Below are 13,616 nucleotides of genomic sequence, written 5' to 3' on the forward strand. Positions count from 1 at the left end.
CAGCACTTCAGGAACGCAAGTGGCAGAGCTCGTAGCATGAGCCTTGAAGGCACGGAGGCGCCTCACTGCAACAAAGCACTCACTCAAACTGTATTGAAACGAAATGGAGTGGAAATCGGGGAGCCAGCCTCCGCAGCGCTGAGTAGGGTGCCTCGATGCCAGTGTTGAACAAAGAGACGCTGGCATTGAGCCACCCTAGCGTTGAGACTACCGAAGTGCGTTCTGTCAGCACTTGTTAGTGTCACGATGCAGTACTACATTTAACCTCTCCAAGATGGCAACACCACCCCACGCCAACAAGGTCACTGTGGAAGGGAGACGATTTGAAAGATATAAGGCACTTTTGTAAAGGCTCGTGCATGAGGGTCAGTGGCACGGTGGGTAAAATGCCCGACTCCCATCGTCATGGATTTAAATGTCATGGGTTAGACTCCCAGGTGACTCAATTCAATGAAAATTTTTCTTCTGTTTTTCTTGTCATCTCTTCGTGTGCTTTTTACCGACGTCACATCCGTGACAGAAATAATGTCAGTGAAGTCTTGGTGCACCCCGGCATAAAACACTTTTGTGTTAGAAAAGAGAAAGGAAAAGGAAATGAGAATATGACAATGTTTAAGGTCTATCTCTAAGACTAGCTGTTCATAAAAGCAACAACATGTTCGATGCCTTCTGTGCTGAGGCCTGCCTAGGCCAGTGTACCAGGACCCTTTTCTCGGACAAAGGGCAATTGTAAAGTTTGTCCAATGCATTTCAAAGCTCTTTCCTCCGCACACTGAAATGGGTCATTCAAAGAGAAGGTCAGCAACCATTTCCTTGCAGCTACAGTTATTGCACGTAGGGCTGTTGGCCATTCCGATACAAAACGAGTAAGCATTCGTGAAGGTCATGTCAAGCCACAAACAGCATGGAAGCATCTCCTCAACGCTTTTTGAGTTGTCAGACATCGCGATAGGCAGTGAGAAGGCTGTCCTGGCCAGTCCACAGAAACATCAGCCTATTTCTCATGACACTATGCACCTTAGGTTCAGATGCACAGTTCCTGCAGTGACACTGCTGATGTACTCAAGATTTCTTCAGTTATGAGAAGATTATTCCTTGCCTGTGCTATTGCTTACATAGAGCAGAGAAAAACAGAAGCACAAGAAACACCAGTTGGCAAATGTACACGTTACGCCAGCGTCACGATAATCTTATCGGCTGCCGTGTTTGACATGCAGCCATAGCAACTATGCGCCAAGATTGTGGCAGATGAAAGAAACGCTTGTGGGAAATAGGTCCTCGCAATACTATGTGCAAGCAGTAATTTCTAACCAACAGAGTGTGCAGAGTGTGGACCAGAGAGTAAACCAGAGAGAACATGGCAAAGGTTGATTGTGACCATGGTATTAACGGTGGTGCCACTAAGAGTTACCACGTAACAAACAGTATCTTGAAATGATCTCACAGCAGCAAGAAACCTATTCTCTAAGAGTCATGCGGTAGCATCAGAGTGGGCTGGCTGGCCAAGGATAGCTGCCTAGTAACACACTCCTTCCTAGATTTTTTTTTTTTCGTCCATGGAACCAAAGTGCCTACATGAAAGGTTTCAATCAAACTACCACTCATGAGAGCAATACAGAAATATGGCTTACCTTAGCATTTTCAAAAGCTTCACTGGACAATGGGAACTTGAAAAGTCTAGCCACTCATTACGGAAACTCCCATACACGATGATGCGTAGCCCAACGTGTCAGCCACCATGACGTTTCGTCTGTCATGCCGAAGCAAGAATATGCAGCCCCTGCAAAGCAATAAGCACGGCATTCATGCAGTCCAGAAAGAACAAGAGTGCAGCAGAGTGAGCGTTAGACAGGAGTGGAAAGTGAGTAAACTAAACCTACACAACCCTAGAAACTCAGCCGTTGTCACGGCCCATGTGGAGAGAGAGAGAGAGAGTACAACTTTATTAAGAGTCCAGTGTAGACGCAGAGGTTGCTCCACGCCACCCAGCTACTCCCACGTTGGGACCAGCAGGTCTAGCCTAACGGCCCTGTCGCGGGCGCACTGGACGGCCAGGATTTGGTCCTGTAGGTTTGGGCTGCGCAAAAGCGCATTCCACTCGGCCTTGCTGTAAGTCGGGCCGAGCGACCCGCACTCCCAAAGCATGTGAGCTAATGTAGCGGCCTGCCCGCAAGCGGTGCAGGCGGCGTCGGGAAATTTGTGTGGATAAATTTCATTTAAATGTGCTAATACTCCTTTGCGGTAGCGCCGCAGGTTCTAGAATTATCTGAACTTGATAGTGAAGGTGAAATCAAGTGCAGGGAAACACTTACACAGCATCCACTACCTGCATATGCCTGGATGTTTCACACTGCTCAGCAAGCCTTCACCCTCTTCAATCATAATCCTGCCTCCAGAGTGTGCTGCAGAGGAACAAAGAAGCAGGAAAGAGATGTGGAGAATAAGGGGAAGGGTGTTTGATGCCTGGCACCATGACAGTGTAGACATGGCACCAGTTCTGTATTTCTTGTCCTCATTTCTTTGTGCCTTCAAATTTTTGTCAGACCATGCACCAACTGGCCCCAGAATTTGTTTTAGTCAGTGCAGACATAGCGGTGCCTTGTTCTGTAGCATTCGCTGTTGTAATAAGGATGCTTGAACAAACTGATGCAGCTCACTCGGGTAAAAGAGGTGGGGGCAAATGGAGGAGGCGGCTGATTGTGTGTGTGCGGTCAAGGTTGAATGAAGGCCACTCTCAAACGTTCTTTATGCACTCATGCACTGAACACAGATGCACCGCCACATTGCATTGCCACCGTTGCCACAACTTTAGCACGATTTTCCTTTTAGGCCGGCACTCAGTCAGACTTGCTCATAGATGGCACTCAGACGGACTCACTCAGAAAACGTATTGTCCGCTTAAATATCACTCCCATTCAGATTCACAAAAATACTAGCCACCTGGGCTCATTCGGGCTCAGGCTCCTTAATATTATATTGTGCGATTCACTTTGACTCGCATTTACAGGCTGCTCTAGGTGGGCCTGAGTAAGTTCACCCACGAGTGAGTTTGCCAACCTATGCTCACCTGCAAGTGAGAACCTGTCCTGTATCCTTTCTCGTCTCTGCCCAATCTTTTGCTCTATTCCACTTTCTATATATGTGCCAACTTGCCCAACACTACACATTGCTAATATGCATATTGCAGTATGTAAGCCACCAAGTTCAGTTAGCCTACAAGCGACCATCAAGACTAGAAACACACCTTCGAAATAACACAATAGGAAAAAGTGCTAAAGGGTGTCTCACCAAATCAGTCTCTAGGACACCCTAGGCCACATATATTTAAAAGTTCCTGTGGTCATCCAGGTGGCATACTTGCCGATCCGAAAGTGCTTGGTAGGTCCTGAAAAAGCAGGTTAGAATTAATATTTTAGGCCTTTAAAGCTTGAACATGATAACATGTTCTATGGTGAAAAATGCCAGGTTATTTTGACAGCACTACATAGCCCTAAATAGTCGAGGCTGTCTCGAGGTGCTTTCCCCGCCTTCTCAGAAGGTGGAGAAGGCAGCAACTTGTATGCCGGTTGCCATCAATGTATGCTGCAAAGTTCTGTTCTCATGCACAGTTAATGAGCAGACACAATGTTGCAGTTCCAACGCGAATACTTGACCTAACGAAACTCAACGCCAATCAATCTGATGAGTTGACACGTTACCGTATACAACTCCAATAAAAACGTCATTTCGCTGCAGAATGTACAGTGCGTGTTGTCACGCTATTATAAAACTCAAAAAACAAGTATCAAATGTGCGTCAAACACCCATTTAGGCCAACAAAAAAAAATGAAAAGTTTCGTTTGCTCACAGCAATACTATAAGCGTCGATCTCCTGGGGTGGGATCAAAGAGAAACAGTTAAAGGGGTCATGAAGCACCCCTTGGGCTTGTTGAAAAAACACATCCTGTGGAAAGCTGACACGGCTATGAACTGCTCTGCCAAATATTACAGTCGTGCGCGCCGCGTAAAGGCCACAAGCGGAGCGCGAAGTTGCCGTTTCCCCCAGGCGCCCTCTTTTCAAACAGCGGCCGGTTCTCACTCTCGTCGGTGGGCGGGGCGTCTGCACGTTGACGTCGCAGATCTGCCAGTTTACGTCGCAAGAGACATAGCATGCTTATTGGCCGATAGCCGACGTAAATCGAGAGCGGCGTGCGCTTCTTGCCACGGGGTGCCGCCATTTGCCGGCGCCGCACTCCTCAGTACATGGTAGCCGCACTCGCGCACGCGAATCACAGCGGGAGAGCGATCGCGTTTCATGACGCGCGCTGACGTAACTTCTTTCCCCCGTGCCATCCCTCCCTATGTAGCTTCCAGTGCGCTCGTTGGCACGAGAAAAGAGAGAAAGCGCTGAGAGCGTGCGCCAAACCCCGTAACTCCGCCCATTCTTGACGGATTCGAGAAATTTTTGCGGCAATCGATTCGGGAGGCAGTAAACTCCGATACTGAGGTCATTAAATCATTACTTAAAAAAGTGGTTCATGACCCCTTTAAGTTGCCGATGAATTAGTTCGAAGCCACAATTGCTTACCCGCAAATCACTTACCGCTCAGAAAGGTCGCCATTCGGCAGCAGCTACCCGCTACCATTGGGCCTTTTCTTTTTTTCGCCCGTGTAGTCTTGAAGCAGCTACACCACTTCGCCAAGTATGAGCCTGTTGATGAGGCGCAGCGAACGTGGAGCCGTCGAAGGGTGAAACAGCAAATAACTCCGATCGACCACAACTACCCTGCCGTCACTTCGGAAACACTAAGCTGGAACTTTAGCAAATGCAAATATGTTCTATTGAGCCGGTCAATAGGCTCAAGCCCGCAGAACAATCTACGAATCCCCAGGCACCGAGCACTGTGCTCTAAACCTCTAAACCACAGTTCTTTCCTTCCTCCGTGGCTCTAAACAACCTAAAACAACGGCGCCAACCAACGCGCCATGCCACCATCGTCAGTGGATTGGTTTGGCTCAGCTTCGCATTGTGTGCTGGATACAACGCACAGTGTTGCGGAAATTAATGCAGATAATTCGCTAAGCTGTCAGGATCGAAGTGATCACAATGTTGAAGGTCGCAGAATGTCAAGGGAATTTTGCAGAACCCTGTATGAGATAAGAAACGTAGGTTTGATACATTTCCCATGCATATGCGTCGGGACAGCGTAACGCTATTCTTGTTATTTTTATGCGTGCTTGTTTACGCCTAGATGACTGCGAAATTATTTCTTTTCCTTGTTTCGTTTGCGTGTGGCGCCGTGCTTCCAGCCTAAACTGCCCTGTCGGCAACAGTGGCGTTTTACAGCTGTCTTTGTTTTTTGATTGGCGGTGAGGTGATTGAAATCAGGTGATGTATAGTTTAATAGCTAATGCTCTCTCTACTCATAAGACGTGTGACGGAAGCAACTAGTTTCCGCTCGCTCTGACACATTCTGCTGCTTCGGCCAGCGGTAAGTATCTGATCAATAAGTATGCATGCCTGGTAGAAATCGAAAGTGCTGTCTGTCTCGGTGCTTTTGGTGTTGTTTCTTTTCTTTATTTTTATTATTCTTTCTTTACCTGTTTTCGTGTTTTTAACCTTGTGGCGTCAACTGCCCCGACGTGGGATTTCCTGGGAGTCGGAATGTCCCATCCGTTGCAGCGACTCTTGTCATTTTAATGATTTTGCCGTTCTTAATTTTCTCTTGAAGGGTAGTTTAAAGGATCTGCTCAAGTATCTCCTGCGGCTTATTGTTCTCGCGCGAAAAAGCAACGCCGAAAAACGTGACTCGTATGTTGATCTCGAAGCCGGGCAGTTTTTACGAGTTTTCGTTTCTGCACTGTCACGTGTAGTGCCTGCAGAAAATGCTTTCGCTCTCGGCGCATTTGGGCCGAGCGACTACTGGCGTTATGCCGCTGATGCTACCGTTCCCGACCTAAAAGTGCATTGTGCTCGAATTATAGCGTTCATAAAGCTTGAGCAACTTGTATACGCTAACCTTGATTGAGGAGTTCAAGGTTGCCAAGTCTTGCGTTATTGTTCGCATTACTACGACCCCGGTGCAGGGCTCTTGTTAAGCCCTTGTACGTTTCCAGGTGCTTCTTTGCTTGTCTGTTTCTTGATAGATTTGTTGACATTTACGCCCTATAGGATGAAGAGAGAACATGCCAGTGATGCAACGCCCTCCTCTTGCAGATTGAGCGTCGGCAGCTGCTGCAATGTGAAAATAGCCCACCCCATTCATTGTGACCGTTTGTGCGACGTCGACGCCAGAATGGGATCCGTCACCCTTCAGAAGCGAGGGCACCCCGCCCACCACATCACCACGACTGACGATGACATGTGCGCTTTCGTCTGTGGTTGGGGTGCTGCCTTTGTAAACATAATCTGCACTTTTCCAATGAACAAAGTGATGTTTAGGCAGATGCTGCACGGTGTGCGAACCAACCACGCCTTGGACCAGCTGCGTAGTGAAGGTTTCCGCCACCTCTACCGCGGTTGCCTGCCACCGCTTGTGCAGAAGACCATATCGGTCTCCATCATGTTCGGCACGTTCAGCGGTTATAGTCGCTTCACGATTCATCATTTCCCCGAGGCGAGCGATCTTACCGTGAAGTTCCTCGCTGGCCTCATGGCTGGCTCTACAGAGGCCATACTCACTCCTCTGGAAAGGGTTCAAGCCTTGCTGCAGGACAAGGAACACCATCACCGCTTCAAGAACACGATAGATGCCTTCAAATTCCTGTCTCCGTATGGCATCAGGGAGTACTACCGGGGACTGGTACCCATTCTCCTCCGCAACGGCCCGAGCACGTTCATGTTCTTTAGCCTGAGAGACGAAATGGGGCGCCTCGTGCCGATGGACAAGACAGTTCTCTGGCAGCGGACACTGAGCGACTTTCTCAGCGGTGCCGTGGTGGGCGCATTCGTAAGCACCGTGTTCTACCCCATTAACGTTATTAAGACAATAATCCAAGTGCAGTACGGTCCTCCACGCCTGAGCATGTTAACAGTCTTCAAGGAGACCTATGCAGAGCGCAAGAGCCTGCGCAAGATGTTCTACGGTGTGCACCTTAACTACACACGGGCACTAGTGTCGTGGGGTATCATCAATGCAACGTACGAGTTCTTAAGGACACAATATATGCATTATGTTCACAGCAGTCATGGCAGTTGGTGAGCTTTTTGTAACCCACTACACCCTTTTCAAAACTTGGTGCTTTGTTTGGACCGTGCATCTACCGTGAAATTGTTTGCTAGGTTGTGTGGGGTATGTGAATGAGCGTCGTCCTTAGTCGTGCTTTAGTTATAAAGCAGCTTATGTAGTTAGTACATCTCACACGTGCATGTTTATTGGAAGAGGAAGTTGTGCTCCGGTAGATCTACCCACTATAGTGATAGCCGTAACACATTTTCATTGTGAACATGTCTTTGGGCTTGCTTCTTTATAGAGAATATTGTTTTAGTGTCGTGTTGCATCTTTGTGCGCCCAGAGCATAAAAGTACACGTGCTCATTCATGCACGAGGCATCGTTAAGAAGGCAGTGCCGACTTTGGGAGATTCAGTTTAAATACTTGGTTATGCTTGTTGGGTATTTCAATACATTATGCACCATAATTGAGAGGATGCTTGATCTTACGTTATTTTATTAGTAATACTATCTGGTGGAAAATGCTTCGTATTCTTTTGTAAACATGCACTCTTTGCTGTGGTTGTCTTCGCAGTACCAATTTTGTAATAGCATTACGTTATTTTAAGATTTCGCTGCTGTGAGAAAAGTACCAATACCAGCATAAAGAACTAGTTTTCCCAAATCTGATTGTTTTTAACTTTTGCACAACATACGTACTTAAGGCTACATTGTGTAAAGGTTACTTAGTCTCAGCCACATTTTTACCAAAGAGAAAAAAACATCACTTATTTGCTCAAAATTGCATTGTGAAGCCACTTTTTTGAATAATATGATTTGGTGTGCCTGTCATAAAAGAACAAGTCAATCAGGTGCAACCTTTTCGAAAATTACCAAGAAATGCTGACTCTGTTATTTTTTTATGTAGATCAAGATCTGTCAAATACATAAAGACAAGTTCATATATGCGAGGTCAGGTCTGCAAATGTGATTGCCTATGTTTCCTCTCTGTTTTCGTGGGGTTTTTTTTGTCTTTTTTTTTTCTTTTTTCACAGCTGCCTGTGTTCTCAGAAAAAGAAACTTGGCTTTCTGACGTCACATATTCCCAGTGTAGTACTGCACACTAGAAGCACCTCAAGAAACTTGGTAATGAACAAATCCTTTTCAAGGTTTGCAGTAAGAAGATACATTTTGCAAACCATCATGTATTAGTCTGACAGGGACGTTCAAGAAGAGATGAACATTCTACATAGACCTAAGTCTTTCAAGAGCATTAAAAGAAAAAGCCGTGAGTAGCAGTCTTTCAGCACTACTTGTTTAGTCCTTCCAATCATGCTCGTCGCAATTTTCAGCCAATAGCTTTAGTCACTGCAGTCAAATGAATTTAGCTTCAATCAATGCCAGTTTCCTTTTTTTTAAGCTTTTCTGTTTCTTTTACTTGAAAAGTTAGCTGAAGCATTACAAAATTTCACTAATTTTGATACACCCCGAATTTTGTGATGTTCATATCTTATGCACTGGGAATACCTGGCAAATCTGCGCTTAACAGTATTTCGGACATTCAATTTCGTTTGAGTACTTGGTTACAGTACTACTCTGTCTCCGAATTCTTGTGGTGAATTTCTCATTTTTCCTCCATGTATGCTACATTATACAGTGCTTTGTCTTAGTATGTACAAACCTGTTTTTTAGAAATGTACAGAGCAATACTATTTACACATGTTATTGATAAATGCTTTATTATGATGTTCTGCGTAGCATCATTTTAATGTTCTTTATGCAGCTCTCGCACTTTTGCTCTTAGTTGCAGCAAATCATGCATTGCACAGAAATAAAATGCACCTGAAAGTTGAACCTTTAGCATTCATCGCTTTTTGTGTCCTCAACTTCAGTGTAGCCTTTTTAAGTACCACGCGCTTCGGTACTAATTTAATGCAATAACAACAGCTGTGAATTCGCCCAGATTGCAAAACGTTGAATGTTCGATCGCCACCACTCTCGTCTATAAAGTTTGCTGGCATTTATAATTGTAAGCTATTGTCTTCTTTTCCACCGGCAATACAATTAAAACCCAAACCCCACATGAGCAATATTGCACACAAAAGCGACAAGCAACAACACAGGCCATCACGTGACCAGATTGCTCTCATTCTAGTTGCTCAGTTCTGGAATTCCATAATTCATCATTTGTCGCCTAAAAGTACTGTTGCTATGAACGACTAGGCAAGAGCACGAAGCTGGAACAAGATCTATGTAAGCAACATAATACTGGCTGTTGCATGTGCAGGGAGCAAACAACCCAATGAACATTGATAAGTGTAAGAAAGAAAACTAATGCCGTACTTTCAGAAACTTTTATGCTGCTCTGCACAATACAACATATCTCCTTAAATTATGTATCACCTCACATGTGTCAAGTCAGTTTTGGTATGAGATAGCTGCCCTCAGTGCATCAACAGTGGAAAGCTGACGCTTACATTTTGATTTGCAGAGGATGATGCATCACCTGTTGCTTTCAGTTGTGAAATCACTCGCATGGTGCTAATACATAAAGCAGAGCATTGCAGCAGGCAAGTACCAATTAGTGCATTTCCATCACAACAAATCTCCCACACACTTGTAACAAGGATGCTGCCTTTTCAAGTCACTTTATTCCTGCCTAAAAAAACAGTTTAGCTTGAATTTGGCAAACTCACTCATGCAATCTAAACTTGATTAAATCAAAAGGTTTGATATAAAAAAGGTTTCGAGCCTTCAGCAATGCTGATAATTTTACACTTTCCATAACATTCCTTTTACACATGAGTAGGTACCTCAAAATGATGTCTAAAATGTCCATTTGGGCAGTAACAATGTGTGTTCAATGTCCAGACTGAATCTGGGTAACATAAATATAACTACAAATGTATGCATCTGATGCCTCTCAGTTCGTTATTGCATAAGACAACATTTTCACTCATGAATGATATCGATATAGAGTGTTCTTGTGTATCAAATTGCGTAGTGTATGCTAGTATATAACTTCCATTGGCAGAGTGCTTTTCAGTGACGCCCGTCAATCTTTTTAAACATTGTATTTAACAGGCTTGACTGATTACATATCTGAAATTGCAGATAAGGCATCCTTACTTTGAATGGAGGCTTGATGAGGTAGAACATATAGGCACAGAACCACTTCGCAGTCCATACCCCAGCCTCCTATTACGTCAAATTTTGGCACCATCAGTTCAGCAAATCTGAACTGTTCGCTAGAAACATTCGTGAACTTTCCTGTCGCAAAGACGACACGAATGTACAGTATGCTTACAGACTGAAACACAACATCTTTTTTGTAACTACTGCCATGAGCAATAGTCACGGCAAATCTGGCAGCTAACAGTGACGTTGACTCTGATGTAATTGTCCAAGTCAAGATTACACCACTATGAAATGAACTGTACATTCTAAAAAATAAAGTATGTGCATTACTTGGCACTAAATTTTTGCATTTCAATCCTCGAATACAGTATATAATGGTCGTAGAATATGCGACATTAGGCTGGCACCAGTGGCAACACAGTCGACGTGAAATTATAAATAAAAGAGGCCGGCTTACTCTTTCTCCAGCTATAAGATTTATTTTTGCGAAGAAATGCATATGGAGTTTTTGTTTTAGTTTTTCTGATATACAATACAAGCTGTGAAAAGATCTGGAGTTCCTCACCAGGTTTTTTCAGGCCGGCTCAATGGCAGACAGTTCCCTCTATGGGGACCACCTACCTCAGAGGCCCTGGCTGAGAGATCCGTGAAAACCATCGTTAGCACTGAAAACGACCTGCCTGGACTGGTGTTTGTATTTCGGCATGCCTACGCGTAGCGTACGTTGAAAATAAAGACAAAATATTGAAGTACCCTGCTGGGGCTTTCATCTGCATAGCCTTTACAGGAAACAGCTTTGTTTCTGTCTTTCGCCCGGTTACGTGGTAGCCAGAGCATTGTGTTCGCGCTTTCACCCGGGGGCGTCAGTTAAGGGGTATTCGCACGGGGGAGAAGCGGGGTTTGCGGATCGCATGACAACGAGGTCACTGATTAGCGCCCACTCTCTAATTCGTGACGTCGTTGTCACGTGGTCCGCAACCCCGCTTCTCCCCGAGTATTTCTCCCCTGTGCGAATACCTCGAGGGGGCGTTGCCGCGCCTAGCCCCGTCCCCAGACACACTGCATTATACACGTTCCAAATTTTGATCATAACAATGGCAGATTTATTTTGTGTACCTCATATTATACCTCGACTTCATATCTATTATGAAGGCTCGGCGTGACCGCTGGACAGCACCACGTGCGCAGATGCCTAGAGTGCGTGCGTCGGTAAAATAATCGTCAGCATTTGGTCTGTTTTATTTGTGGAAATGATCTAAACGTGAGCATTGACCACGACCGCTTCCATCAGTATGCACCAATTTATTATCGCTGGTTTCCTCTCTTGCGACTTCGAATTCAAAGAGCCTGAAATTCATTTCGTAATTACATGGCACTGGAAGCAAACTAAAAGGCGTGCACCGACATTCGATATATACTGCTCTTGGGATTGCGCAGATGACGCGCGCGTTAGCATGAGAGACCATGGTGAGAGACGAACTCTGATATTGCGAATTACCGGCTATAGCGAACTAAATACGAGCTTTTGTTGGTCAGGCTACATTTCAGTAAGATTCAGGCCCGTAGCCAGCGGAGGGGTGGGGGGGCTAGGGCATCCCCCCCCCCTGAAATTTTCCCGGAGGGGGGTGTTTTACTGAAAATAAGTAATAAAAATAGGTATTTTTCTCAAATAGTCAAGGTTTTCAACAAGTGCCCCCCCCCCGAAAAAAATTCCTGGTTACGGCCCTGGTGAGATTTATTATTTATATAACGAGAACAAAAGCATGAGACCTGCCGCGATATCGGCTGATAGCGAATAAATGCTTGGTTCGGCCGAAGCTCAAAACTCGAGAGGTGGCATAAAAAGCAAAATAAATATTGAAAGACAATTCACGACACTTTTCTTCTCCTTTGAAGAAGTTGCTGGAATTTCGATCATCCAGCGAGAAAAAAAAAAAAAAAAGCGGTGTCAGCTGGTTGTGCCACCGCATGAACAGAACGGGGAAAATTTTGGAATCTCATGTGACGACGAATGGTGGCGTCATTTGTCCTGCTTTGAAGAAAGGCAAGCGCAGCGGCACTCCGATTTCGGTCACCCGTCTGTTGTCGGGCACGTCGGCGCAAATCATGGGCGGAGGGGGGGGGGGGGGGGTCAGGGGGGTGTTCAGGCTGGGGGGACACCCCTTGCAAATGTCCCCCTTTGAGATTTAGCGTTAGAACATCATATATTTGAAACACTTGACAGTTAAGTAAAGCGCATGAAACTTTTTTTAAAGGCTGATTATTTTTGTACTGTGTACTATAAAAATCGCAAAAGCCGCTCAACCGGTTCAAAGAAGACTGAATAGAACAATGCATTTGCTCGAGCTGGGACCTCATGCTCGTCTTTAAAATTTTGTTTCAAAGCATGGTTTAATTCTTCTGTAAATAAAAATACAACCCTTATGTATAAAAACAAAATGGCCGCCATGGTCTGATGTGTGTCCTCCCTTGTGATTTTTCGGGATTTACGCCACTGCATGGTCTGACAGCATCCGAAATGGCAACGAAGACGAATGTTGTTTCTATCGAGTCAAGGCTGCAGATATTCAGAGCAGTAGCCACAAGACGAATGTCGCAGTCGCAGCCAGAAAGTTCTTTTTTTTTTTTTTTTTCGGGAGAAAAAAAAAGGGGGGGGGTTCAACCATACTTTATGTACGTTCGTGCCTGGGCTTGTGTATGTGCGCGTGTATACACACATGCAAAATTTGGGATTTTCGATGGGTGTTTAGACCCCCCCCCCCCCCATCCCCCCTGGCTACGCCAAGGGTTGCAGCGGAGTTGAACGTCGTCCCAAGCACCCTGTCACCACTTTGGTTGCAAGGAAGAAGTCTGAGGGCAACATCGCGGGAACGACATTTCTGCGCGAGCCAGATTGCCAATTTATAGAACTTACTTCTCTGTTACAACGAATATCGAATATAACGAACAAAGTTATGGTCAAATTTATGAACATATTTAAAGTACCCCTTTTGCAGCCCCCTGCCGACGCCCGTGGTCCCGCCTCTCTGGTCGCTCTCTCAAATCGAAACTGCGACCCGGTGCTATAAAAACTTTTCCAAATAATTAACTGTCGCACGCTCGAGCAAACGAGGTTTCCTGCCTTGATAAGTGAGTCGACAGCTGCTTATTGGAGCAGAAAAAGAAAACCACATGTAAAACTTTTGCGTCAGTACTCCTTCAACAAAATAACATGCACGATTGTTTTTACATTCTGCCATCATAATGAGACAGCGCACTGAGCGCAGAGACTTCGATCGAACGCACGACCTCAGCAGCACAACGCTGTAGCACGGAGCTGCAGGGAATGTGTCGTTCCTCCTTGAGAT

At 45.4% G+C, this 13,616-nt stretch overlaps 1 protein-coding gene and 1 long non-coding RNA gene across 3 annotated transcripts; one reads left to right on the top strand and one right to left on the bottom strand.

Moving 5' to 3' along the window:
* Window positions 1-1,641: 1,641 nt before the first annotated feature.
* On the bottom strand, window positions 1,642-5,091 carry LOC119396746 (uncharacterized). 2 transcript variants are annotated; one of them, XR_005184484.2, is made up of 3 exons: window positions 4,583-5,091; window positions 3,289-3,385; window positions 1,642-1,780 (listed from the first exon to the last, which is right to left on the bottom strand). It is a non-coding gene; the product is annotated as an uncharacterized LOC119396746 (long non-coding RNA). The 2 variants fall into 2 exon arrangements; XR_005184485.2 differs by lacking the exon at window positions 1,642-1,780 and adding an exon at window positions 2,312-2,402.
* Window positions 5,092-5,333: 242 nt separating this feature from the next.
* LOC119396744 (mitochondrial nicotinamide adenine dinucleotide transporter SLC25A51) lies at window positions 5,334-8,991 on the top strand. The gene is made up of 2 exons (XM_037664050.2): window positions 5,334-5,471; window positions 6,197-8,991. Exon 2 carries the CDS (start codon window positions 6,276-6,278, stop codon window positions 7,179-7,181), a length of 906 nt encoding a protein of 301 aa, XP_037519978.1. The 5' UTR covers window positions 5,334-5,471; window positions 6,197-6,275; the 3' UTR covers window positions 7,182-8,991.
* The last annotated feature ends 4,625 nt before the right edge of the window (window positions 8,992-13,616 follow it).

This window comes from Rhipicephalus sanguineus, chromosome 6 (genome assembly GCF_013339695.2).
Source record: "Rhipicephalus sanguineus isolate Rsan-2018 chromosome 6, BIME_Rsan_1.4, whole genome shotgun sequence".
Classification (NCBI taxonomy): domain Eukaryota; kingdom Metazoa; phylum Arthropoda; class Arachnida; order Ixodida; family Ixodidae; genus Rhipicephalus; species Rhipicephalus sanguineus.